We start from the raw sequence: 12,843 nt of genomic DNA, 5'->3' as shown, positions 1-12,843 counted from the left end.
AGGTTACTATCTCATCTGATCCAAAGTCTGCACAAAAAAAAAAAAGAACAATAATTTCTTTGACAGATGTCTTCAAACAGAGTTTGAGCATATTAGTAAACCGATCCCATGAAATGAGAGGAAGTAAACAAAACATGAATTAAGTGTTGAAAAAATAATTGCAGAATACAGTTTTCTTGATTTAACCACAATAGTTTTTTTTCTTAAATAAATAACTTCTGTTTTGTAAAGACACTTTTTGAAACAGTAGACATACCCTAATTCCCAAAGTCATTGAATAAACATCACCAGCCACTGATATGCCAAACACAAGTCTGTTCCTCTATGTTTGAGCTACAGTCTTAGCAACCAGTTATCAGTATTTTCCTGTAAAGTCATGTCTTTATGTAAATCCTTCAGTTTTGTAAGGTCTCATTTAGAAAAAAAATGTATTAGATTTGGGTCTCTTGTACATTGTCTTTTGAACTGGCCCGGATTAACAAAGGCTCGTGCGCTGAGCTGTGTATGGAGTTGATAGTGGAGGCATGGTTGTATGCAGTCTTATAGGTGTTATAGTGGTTGAGGTGCTCGTGCTCAAGAGGAGGCAGAGTCAGGTGGCCCTCCATGCCGGGACCTGTTACACAGTCCTCATCCACATTGATGATCTCAATGGTGCGCGTGGGGGCGTGGTGGTTCTGCTGGTGGTGCTGTTTGCGCATTTTATAGAAGATGATCAGCATGACAGCTGCCATAAGTGTGATGGCGACAAAGCAGCCGATGATGATCTTGGTGGTCTTCATCACCTCATCCAAGCCGTTCAAGGAGCCCTCCCCCAGCTCTGTGACAGGGATTGTGTAAGTCTTCTCTGTTGCACGAGTGGAGAGTGGTGTCCGGACCGTTGTGGTAGTTGTAGAGGTGGGTGAAATAGTCTCCCATGTACCAGCTGAGGGGGTGGGACCCACCTTTTGTTGCACAATAGTGGTGAAACCTTCACTATGCGGTGTTTCTATCGTCTCCACTGTCACTGTGGTGAAGTAACTGAAGCTGCTGTTCTCCGTAGAGGACACATTGAGTGTGGCAGATGCTGTTGTGTTACCTGCAGAATTACTAACCATACATGTATATGTACCTGTGTCCTGCATTGTAACATTGGTAAAGTTCAGAGTGCCGTCATTCAGCACAGAGATTCTGACCTTGTATGCACCGTGTGTCATGATGGATCCATTGGGTGTAATCCAGCTTACTGAGGTCAAAGAGCTGGCTCTGCATTTCAACTCTGCAGCACTTCCCTCTGTCACATTTAGGTCTGCAGGAGGCTCCACAATAACAGGAGCATAACAGTGAAAATAGTTCTGGTCCAGCTCACCAATGTATCGTCCCCTGTGCTGAGAAGGTGAACTACAGCGGGCACAACAGCTGGTGTTTGCTGGTACCATCTCCTTAAGCCACCAGCTAAGCCAGAGGATGTCACAGTTACAATTCCATGGGTTGTGGTGCAAATGCACCCTCTCCAGGTGATGTAAAGGAGTAAAGAGGTCATGGGGCAAGAGGGTAAGGTTGTTGTGAGCTAGATTAAGCTCCACTAGTGACTGAAGATCATCAAAAGAGTTCCTTTCAATGGTCTGGATCTGAGCATGCATCATCCATAGCTTTTGCAAATGAATGAGCCCTTTAAAAGAGCCAGGCCGGATGACAGATAGCTGGTTCCCCGACATCTCTAGTTCATCCAGCTTCACCAGGGGAATAAGGTTGGGAATTTCCTTCAAATTGCACATTCCAAGATTTAAGTAGCGCAGATTGCTCAGCCCTTCAAAGGCCCCCTCAGATATGTAGGAGAGCCGTTTGAGCTCCCCAAGGTCCAACCGCCGTAATGAGGGCACTCTGTTGAAAGCATAGGAGGGAATGCTCTCTATGGGGTTATTCCTCAGCCAAAGCTCCTTTAGTTTGGACAGGTACTCAAATGCCCCATTTGGGATGGTAGTGAGTCGATTATCAAAAAGCTCCAAGGTATTGAGGCTTGCCAGTCCATTGAAGGCCCCCAGTTCAATTTTGCGTATGTGGTTTTTGCTCAGCTGCAGGATCTCTAGATGTCTTAGGTGCTTGAAGCTGTCCACCTTTATGACCTGAATGAGATTTTCCTGCAGGTTCAGATAGCGTGTGTTGGTAGAGATGCCATCAGGGACCTCCCGCAGGCCTCGGCGGGTACAGATGACTTTGCTGAACTGGTTACTACAGGAGCAGACAGAGGGGCAGGTTTGAGCTCGTACGAGCCCTGCCACCACCAGCAGCTGGAGAGCCAGAAGCAACACAAACAAAGGGTCGGACAAGGCCCGATTCCACCTAGGACCTCTCATCATCTGCTGCTGCTGCGAGGAGGTCATCTTGTTTAACATTCATAATTCATTTACTGGTCTTCCACTCTTTGAAAGACGATCTGGGCCCACTGAAATGAGATGAGACAGAAGAGAGAGGAGCCACATTAGATGATTGAATGCTCTGGGAAAAAAGTTAAATTAAAGGAAATGCACAAAGTTTTCACTTTATTATACTATATTACATTCTTTAGGTTGTGTATCTGCCTCTAATATTCAGACAAACATAAACCCACTTGCAGCGCTGATAGAAAGCCTAATATCCATTTCTGTTTCTGGGTGCACTGTCCTCGCACTCTCAATCTCAGTCACATAAAACAAAATCACAATGAAGCCCCTGACTTCTGTGCCGTATCTCCGAAGGAGAAAGAAGGGAGGGAAGAAAAGCTGCTATGACTGCTGTGTTGTGTGATTTATGTTTGAGACTGAGGGGACATAAATAATAAGGAGGCTCACCACCCACCAGTCCTTCAATCGAGACGAGATATCCAGAAACGTCTGATTACAACTCACAGTTCCTCAAAGGCACGTATGCGACTGGAATCTCAAGCAAGCAAACCAAAATGGGACCGGGGAATTTGTTTTGTAAGTGTTTGTGTGTTTCTCTTGAGGAAACAGTGAACATACAAACAATGTATCCTTTGATTAAGCGAGATGATGCTATGGAGTGTGATTGAATGACAGATATTTATTTAATTGTTTCTATGTGTGTTTTAACTTAGTATTCCTAAAAGCTGTTTATGTTTTCTTGGTTCCACAGTGAAGTTAAAATGGTGATGGTTGAAAATGGTTTTATTTATACAGAGTAAAAATAAAAAGCAAAAGCACAAGGAAGGAGAATGCTGAGATATGCATATCATCTGTATTTATATAACACAAATTCAGTCTCAACTACTATATAGCCATAAGAATATTATTTTTCAGCATTTTCAGAGAAAGATTGATTTCTTACTCTGTAAGTGAAAGACAGGGGAACACTCTAAGCAGGTCGGAAGTGAGTCACACAGCTAACACTGATAAAAAGAAGCATTTATAGAGTCTCTAATCTACCTGACCTGAATGTTTTTGAATGTGGGAGGAACATTTGCAAAATCAATGTGAACATGAAGAGAAAAAAAAAAGCGAACTTCACATAGAAAGTGTTAAAGCAAAATGACAGCGGTAGTTACTGATCTGCTGGTCCGTATGTTATTAAGCTTCAGATCTCCTACTTCTGACATGAAGAAAATAGTCACAGAAATACATTTGAATCTATAAACAGAGTAATCATGTGAACTAAAAGAGGCAACGCTTCTCATGGAGTGTGCTTAATCACTCAAGTGAAACAGCTGTCATTTTAAATAAGGTCATTGAAAGTAAACATTATTTGTTGTCAATGAATTAATGTCACTCACAATAAGGGCTGCTATAAATAGATTTGTATACACAATGTCAAATGTTAATTACTGTAGATAAACTTAAGTAATAATGTTACTGCAATATTATGTGCTGACATAAAATGAGTCTGCGACCTCGCCTTGAAATATTTTTGCAGAGTAACAGCATTAGCATGACAGTTAGTTTTTGAGGAGAACACAATCAGTCAAGTACATGAATGGGGCTATGGGATTACATTATTTTCTACTTTTACAAAAAGTTCAACACACTAATCTGCAACAGAAAGGTCTTCACTTAAGAACAAGCAAGCTATTACAGTAACTACTGATTAATTGCTTGATTACTGACTCCATTAATTCTTCAATTACAAAATTCAAATTCTGAGAAGCCAAAGCCTTAGGGTGCAGGAACAATGTGTTTTTATGCAGAAGTTGAGGCAAATATGACAGAGATCACACACCAGGCTAAAAATCAGATTCCAACTTGCCGACTTTCATTCATTAGAGATTAAAACTCTTAATGAAACAAAAAGTGGCTATGGTACCATTTGTGGTAGAATATTAGTTTTATGCTTGCATGTTGTAAATTAATGAGAAAGAAAATCACTTTATATATAGTGGGGAGAAAAAACCTTTTGGAATTTCGTGGTTTTCTGCATTAATTTGTCAAAAATGTGATCTGATCTTCATCTTAGTCAAGAGTATCACCAAATATAATGTGCCTAAAGTAATAACTAACAAATAAAAAAATCTTATCTTCCATGTCTTTATTGAGAACAGCCATAAAAACCCCACAGTGCAAGAGGAAACAGTATGTGAACCCAAAATATTTGTGGACTTACTAAAAGTAAAGTATGGTGGAGGAAACATCATGATTTGGGTAATTTTTACTACAGGACAATGACCCACAACAAATTGGCTTCAGAAAAACAAAATCTGACTTTTGGAGTGTCCAAGTCAGAGCCCAGACCTCAACCCAATACAGATGCTGTGGGACAACTTAAAGAGAGCCACACACATGAGATGTCCAAAGAATATTACAGAGCTAAAGCAGTTCTGCTTGAAAGAATGGGCTAAAATTCCTCCTGAATGATGTGCAGGTCTGATCCACAGCTACAGGAAGAACCTGGTTGAGTTTATTGCTGCCTTTTGTCCACTAGCACTATAAAGTTTTTATGGTTGTTCTCAATAAAGACATAAATGATCAGATTTTTGTTACTACTTTAGGCACAATATATTGGTTAATAGTCTTGACTTAGATGAGGATCAGATTACGTTGTATGACAAATGAATGCAGAAAACCATGAAATTCCAAAAGGTTCAGATATGGACTGTATAAAACATGGTGCACAGTTTGGATTAGTAAATTCTAAATCCCTATGTCTTGTCCCACTATTTACTTATCCTCCTTTTCAACAGTTCAACCTTGAATAGAGATAAACAATGAATCAGCAGAATCAAATCGACATTATGGCAGCAGAAAAGATGAAGTCGATTTACAAAGCGAAACAATACAGCCTCGCACAATGAGTGCTCAAAAATTGGATTTACAATGAAGGAATTACACAAGGAGGAAAATGAAATAAAAAAAGAAGGCATTTTTAATCTTGTCCTAACAAATTAGAAAGAGATAACTGAGGAGCGAGATCTTGAGCATTTCTGAATTAATTTGTGTTTTGTAAACTGTAAACAATTCACACTGAAGCAAACCATAAAAAGTAGCATGCAGTTGTACTGTAGGTAACAAGAAGCATAACATTGTACACAGACGAAAACTACTGCAAATAATAAATGTAATACGGTACCAAACGCTAAATGGTGTGTTAAATTACTGTGTGATTTTTATTCCACCATGAATTACTCAGTGACCACAGACAGTGAATTGTGTTCTGTAATTTCCCAAAATTAACTCACCCAGCTCACTCACCCACCCACCCCCAGCACACATATTTGCCATGACTTTTTGGCCATTTACCTTTTGTGCCAATAAACTAGATAATATTACCACAGTACTCTGCAGAGTATAAAGTACCCTACATTTCTTGGCTATATACCATGTGTATATATACTGTAGGTATATTAGTATATCTCTCATGTGAGGCTGATAGAATATGTATGTTGATACACCATTCTGCAATACAATATATTGTAGATACATATGCAGCAACTGCCAATGTGATACAATATGATTAATACTCCACTCAGTGAGATATGATGTGATTGTACGATGCAAAGTAAGGATACTATGCACTTCTGTCCGCTAGGCTTTCGCTCTATGGGTTTTTTCCCGCCAGCAAATTTTTTTTGTTAACGTCCACCTGGAGTGGGCCCTTTTATCTGTCCAGACTGAATGCTCTCTTACATGTCCACATACCCAACATATTCCGCGCGGGTATATATTCCCCTTTCTTTCCTTCAGCCAGCACTGCATGTTAGACTTTGTCAAGAAGAAGGCTTCGAGAACGATGTCCTCCAGGTGCAACAATGGCGAGACCTGCTTCTGCCCAGAGTGCGGTTTGGGATTCATCTCTAAGAATGACCTTCACCCCCGCTGAGTAAGGTGCATGGGAGAGGAGCACGCAGGCCCTGCATTGACACCCAAAGCCTTCTGCTACTTCTGCATACGGATGTCCTTGGAGCAGTGCCAGCAGCAAGCAGCACCATGTGGGGGAAAAGCGACTGGCAGCTCGGGATGACACCCCCTTGTCTTTACTTACTCTCCCATTACTCAGGGGGATGGCTTCATGGTCGATGGCTTTCCCACCTTTCCTGTGCTGGAGGCACCTTTGTCAGTAAGATGGCCTGGCTTGATCCTGTACCCGTCATGGTGGTCGATACCCAGGACGTGCAACCTGACTGCATCCTGGTCCAAGCTGGTCCAGAGGGCCGCTGAACAGTTGGGGCCCCCTATGGGCCAGTCACAGGTCTTCACCCTCCTGGGCAGCAGTGGAGAGGACCTGTACATGCTGTACAGAAGTGGGACAATGTGCTCTGGCTCATCCACTCTCAGGGTGTTATCCTGAATGATGAAAGCAATGCACCATGGACAGGTTGGTTTGCAAGGATCACACCCTACAGTTTGCTGCCCCCTCACTGGCTTTTTCTGGCGTGGTGGAGACTCGTCTCTCTTCTCCATCATAGGTGTGTGCACTGAGCAGAACTGCACAAGCTGCTGTCAAAGGGGGTTCGGTGGTGCGGAGGAGGGGAGTCAGAAGGGCTATTCCTGTTACTTCCTGGTTCCCATGAAGTCAGTGGAGATGAGACCTATCCTGGTTCTGTCACAGTTCAGATTTCATATTCTGACAATGAGGCAGGTTATGCAGCCAGTACAACTGGTTCACTTCCATTGATCTGAGGGATGCTTAGTTCCACATCTCCATCATCCCCCAGCACAGGAGGTTCCTGCCCTTTTATTAAGGGGGTAATGTACCAATACTGTACCAAGCTGTGCGTCTCTTCACATAAATGAGCTCACTTTGGAAAAATGGTGGTATATTTTGCTCATATGCCACAGGGGGGCCTTCACGAGGTAGTCAGGATGGACAACATGAGAGCGGCAGCATATATCAACCAGCAGGGTGGAGTGCTGTGGATTGCCTTCTCAGGATTGCCAGGTGGCTGCTGCTCTGGTCTTATGCACACCTTGTCTCACTGAGAGCAATGCACATCCCTGGAGAGCTCAACACTGCTGTGGACTTCACGTCCTGAGGGGGCCACCAATCCACTTTCCCAGTGGATTGGTGTCTCACCTGGACCTGGGACAGGTTCGGTCAGGCCGAAGTGGATGTATTTGCAGTGTGTTTGTACGCAGTGCCCAAAGAGCACAGGGTTGCCCACTGCTGGAAGTGGATGCATTTGCCCATCTCGCTTGGCCCCAAACAGCTCCTGTAAGCTTTTCCCCACTGACCATGATTTCATCATTCCTGAATTTAATCCGGGAGGAGGGTCTAGATGCAATTCTAATAGCCCCGGAGCAGACCAGGGCATCTTGGTATTCCTGCTCAGCTGCTGGAGCCCACGTGGTGCGGGCATGTGCTCTCCAACGGCTGGCTTGGCCACTGAAAGGAAGCCTCTGGGGGGGTTTGTTTTTTTCTGCTTAGGTAATCGCTACAATCCAGGGTTCCCGAGCAGCCTCTACGACAGCATCATATGCTGCGAAATGGGCTGTGTTTTACAGAAAAGGGGGTCTCCCCATCAGCATGCCCGCTTTTTCTGGTGCTGTCTTTCTCCAGCTGTTACTGGAGAGGAATTTGGACCTACAGCACTATTAAGATTAAGGTTTATGCAGCAGCCATTTCATCATGTCACGAGGGCTTTAATGATAGACTATTTTTACTCATCCTCTCCTTAAAGGTCTTTCTGAAAGGTGTGAGGAGACAACGTCTGGTGACACCCACACTATTAGGGTCTCGCACTGATGCTGCAAGCTTCAGCTACGGCGCCTTTTGAGCTTCTGGACCAGGTCCCTCATATGTTTTTGTCAGAAAAACTTTTTTGAACTCAGTGAAGTATTGATAGCTGTGTTTTGTTGCCCAGGTGGGTTGTATCACTTTGATTATTTAAACAATAAATAGCATTTTTGGGTTTTGCCTGTTTAAAATTATATTTATAGAGGTGTAACCAACTGTACTAAGACAATGTTTTATTGCCTGCTGAGGCAAAGATGAATCTTTACCAAAGTGATGGAAAGGCTAAAGCTTGGAGAAAGATAGGATCTGCTCACAATCCCAAGCTCATCTTTGAAAAACTGTGGGGGTAATGTCATGGCTTGGGCCGAATGGCTTCTCCTAGGACAGGCTCAATAATTTTCATTGATGATGTAACAAAATATGGCAGTTATGCAAGCAAAGGACCAGTGACGAATGCTCTGAGCTGTACATTTGAGAAACCAAACAGCTGCTAGACAGGAGGATAGCACAGCACAGGAGGAGTAACACCTCAGGACCTGAATCAGCTGTGTACCTTCATTTTAAGGACAAAGGACACTCATTCGAGGGTCGTGACGTTCACATATATAGACAGAGAAGACAAGTGGTTGGAGAGAGGGGTGAAGGAATCCTTGCATGTGCAAATCAGCACCCCCTTATTAATCAGAGGTGGAGACACGACCTGTCTTCCATTTGTCATGCTGCCCTTTCATCCATCCCCAGAAAGATAAGGCCAAATTCACACCTGCACCAGGTTGGACACACCTAGCAATTCATTTTAGGTGATAAGAGTCCCCCCGAGATTAGGACACCTCCATTGTTTCACCTAACAAACCTATTCAGGTCAGGAGTGGAGTGAAACTAAACCTGGAGGATAAATTTGTGGTCTATAACCAACTATCTTCAGACAGAATAATCTACTTGGATGAGTAGCTAAATGTTTCAACCTAACAAGAAGAAAATCCAGTTGCCAGGAGTCAACTTCCTGATAATTTCACCTGGACAACTGAGAATCTTTACCGACAAGCAATGGATTTGCACCTAAATATTATTATTCACTTTAATCTATTTTAAGTCTGTTCCAATAATTTTGCTCACATGGAAAAGGGGGGGAGTTCAACCAAAAGGTGATGTCTTCTGAGCTAACACTTTAGAATGTACATACCTGGAAATCAAAGCTGAAATGTTAATCTTTTGTTTCATATTCTTCTTTTGATGTTAAACCTAAATGTTTTCAGTCTATAATGTAATTGGCCTTATTTTTCCAATACTTTTGGATGCCAATGGACATTAGCCAACGCTAGCTGCTTTTTACACAAACTGTCTGAGACTAATTTTTTGCATAACTTATAAGCTAATTCATATTCATACTGCACAAACACATCAGAAGATCATCCATTACAATTCAAAATTTCAGTTCAATTTAATTCAATTAATTTGACTAAAACCAAATCACAACAAATGTCACCTCAGGGTACTTTACTTTGTGAGGTTTAAGACCCCACAAAATGTAACAATATAACTATAAATTACACAGAAAACCCAACATTCCCAAAGTCACCTGTGGAAATTATAATACTGTGCACAAACAGTATTTCATTAATCAGGGTATAAGTGTAACGGTAAGGGTTTTCATGACTGTGATCATTATTGGAACATATTTTTGTTTTTCAGCTCAACATGCTTACAATGAGCAAAATCCTACTTATACATATTATGATTGCACTGTAGAGAGATTATAATGATTTGCACTCACCAAGTCTCTTGAGTTCACCTCATTCGTTGGTAATAAATACTTGTGTGGCAACCAACCAAATCAAATCAAGTTTTATTTATATAACACAAATCACTCATGTGCCTCAAGAGGCTTTACAATCTGTACAACAATGACACCCTGTGTCCTTAGACCCCCACCAACACAAACATAGAAGAGAGAAAAGCAAAGGAGTGTGAGTGGTGTGCTTGTCATCTCTTTTCTTCAAAATATGTATTTCTGAATTAGAACTATAGCACTTTTGACAGGATGTATTGATCGTATTAGGCTTTCTGGTGGTGTATACAGTATATGTTGTATATGCATTCTACATACAAATGAGTGCCGTGCAAAAGTCACATTTACCAATAATCGTGTGCAGTTAGGCATAGTGTTTTTCTGAAACATTTGATAACATATCAGTGTCAATTGGAAAGGCAATGCTGCTTTATCAATCATGTATCTTTAACTTTTATTTGACAATTTTACTGATCTAGTCTAACTTTCTAGCAATAACTAGAGGCAATACTACTGATGTGATGTCAAGATGTTTATTTGTATGAAATCTGGTCTATATCTATGTCTATGATGAAACAATCCTTATTAGGGTGAAACTGTGAGTTCAGGTAAGGCACCAAATCTGATAGCAACTGATACCATAATTTCACAAATGATGTATTTTATGTCCCATCATGCCACTCTTATTTTTTTTGTGGTTTTATGCATACCTACATTTTAGTAGCTGTTTTTACCAGTGCACACATCATGCTGCACAGCAGTTTGTACTTTGTCCTAATCTCAGCCCTTTTCATAAGTACTGTAATTCTAGAGACTGTAACATATTTTTGCATTATAAATCAGCCAGAAAAGGCAGAATGAATTATTTAGTAAGGCTACAGGAAATTCTGGTGGGGCTAAAGTCCCCTAAAATAGGTCTGGTGACGTCCACTGCATGGCAAAAAGCACAGAGTGATTTTCTTCTGCTCTCGTTCTATGCTCAATAGATACATCCTGTCTCCAGGCTTCACCAACACATTCATGGTTTCATTTGAAAGGTGACGAAAGGAAGAGGGCACTCGCCTGGGGCGTTTTTCATTCACAGTTAATGCTCGGATGCCTGCTGATTATGAACTCTTTAGTGAAGAGTGACTGACAGAGGCTTTGGGTTTCTTATAGCATGGCATGGTGAGGGGAAGGATGAGACTGTATGAGTGCGATATGTCAACCGTGTCTGTTCCTGTGCAACTAACCACAATTTGTAGAAAACATAATCATATATATATTTATACTGGCGTATACAAGGAAATGTATTTTTTCTGAAAGAAGGCAACACTTTGTTTATTAATGGTGAGCGAGTTATGAGGAGGTGGTTGGGCTGGACAGAGGGTGTATAAGCTGACAAACTAGAATTAACTAGAATAACCCTGAATAAACAATAAAGATCTGATGTTTGGGTGTACAAATATATACAGTACACTTAATACATATTTAGTATAAATTTTTTTGTGGCTTGTCATTTATGTTAATTGTAAACATTTGGTCACTATATTTATAGAAAACGTAAGTGGGTTGGAGCAAAAAAGACATTTGTGATGCAGTTTAGTTGTATTGAAATGTAATTTTTCGGAGAATGGGTTTGGTTTGTGTGCGACAGAGGAACGTTGGCGTGTATGCTATTCTTGAGAGGGTGGAGAGGGAGTGAGTGAGAGAGAGAGAGAGAGAGATTAATGAGATATAAATCAAATCAGGTCACTTCTTGATAATGCCAGTAATCTTGCAACAGCTCCAAATATAAACCAGAATCCTTTATGGATTCCAGTGTGGGAGGGATACCCACCACATGCATCACAAACCATCTCCTCTCTTCCTCCTCTTCAGCTTCCCTGCATAAATAGATTAGACGAAGGTAGGCCTCTTTGTTGTAGTCGTCATATGCTTATATATTTTTTTCATGTAATCACTTTGTCATTTGCATACAGCGTTTTGTCACTGTTCATGTTAAGCAGTATATTGGGATTTCACTGGGGTAAAGATATAGCACCCTCAACCTGAGGCAATGTCAGGGGCTGCTGTGTGTCTGCTGAGACAGTTGACAGTCATCATATTTTGAAGCTGCAAACAGTGTGTCATACAGTATGACTCAACTGCATTGCTTCTCTATTTGCTATTAAAATCATTTTTTAAATGTATTTGCTTGTCCTCTGTTGTGTTGTTTTGCTTCGAGACTGGTTTCATAATAGAAAACAAGCTACACTTGTATGAGTTAATGACAGTAGCACTACACGCAGGTGAAATACCCTGTGCATGTGTTTTCTTATTATAAAAAGTTAAATTTCTAATATCATATATTGTAAGCTACTTATTTTTTCTTTCTTTTTCATCCTTATTTTTACACTGTCTAGATTGTATCATGCCATTACCTTGCCCTCAGGAATGTTTTACGAGTGAATGCAGGTTTCTTTGGTTTTTGCAGTGTTAGTAACAGTAACAGCATAATATGCTTTCTTGGCTTGATACTATTGCTCATAAGTATCTTTACTGTACAACTAATCAGACAGGTTAAACTGCTCTACCACAGTCTACCACAAATGCACATTGCATGTGTATCTACTCTATATTTTGCTCAGTTGCATATATTACCTTGTAAGTACAACACAGGCAGTGTGTAGTTTTGTGTGTTAGTGTATTTACCAAGAAGTGTACCCCTGAGTTCAACAGCTTAAGATACAGATCAATGCACTGACTTCAAGCCACTGTATAATAAAGTGTTCAAAAATTCTGCCAGAAAAAAAAAAAAAAAACTGAACATGGTCATTCTGTAGCTCTTATTGAGTGTCTTTTGTTTTAATCAGCCAAGTGAAACAGACAAGCCGAGTACTTTGAATTGGTGCTAACTAGCCAAGTGAGACAAACTGACAGCTGCTCCCCTGCCCACA

At 41.0% G+C, this 12,843-nt stretch overlaps 1 protein-coding gene across 1 annotated transcript in view; it reads right to left on the bottom strand.

Annotated features, from left to right (window-relative positions):
* Positions 1 to 263: 263 nt before the first annotated feature.
* The window catches only part of lrrc4ca (leucine rich repeat containing 4C, genome duplicate a), a 47,092-nt gene continuing 34,512 nt past the window's right edge, over positions 264 to 12,843 (bottom strand). Inside the window, exon 3 of the mRNA XM_026366086.1 lies at positions 264 to 2,422. Within this exon, the coding sequence (XP_026221871.1) occupies positions 432 to 2,372 (1,941 nt within the window). The 5' untranslated portion in view covers positions 2,373 to 2,422 and the 3' untranslated portion in view covers positions 264 to 431. The remainder of the gene's footprint in view (positions 2,423 to 12,843) is intronic.

Source organism: Anabas testudineus, chromosome 6, assembly GCF_900324465.2.
Source record: "Anabas testudineus chromosome 6, fAnaTes1.2, whole genome shotgun sequence".
Taxonomy (NCBI): domain Eukaryota; kingdom Metazoa; phylum Chordata; class Actinopteri; order Anabantiformes; family Anabantidae; genus Anabas; species Anabas testudineus.
The sequence above is the reverse complement of the archived record's forward strand: the minus strand, read 5'-3'. Positions and strand labels throughout refer to the sequence as shown.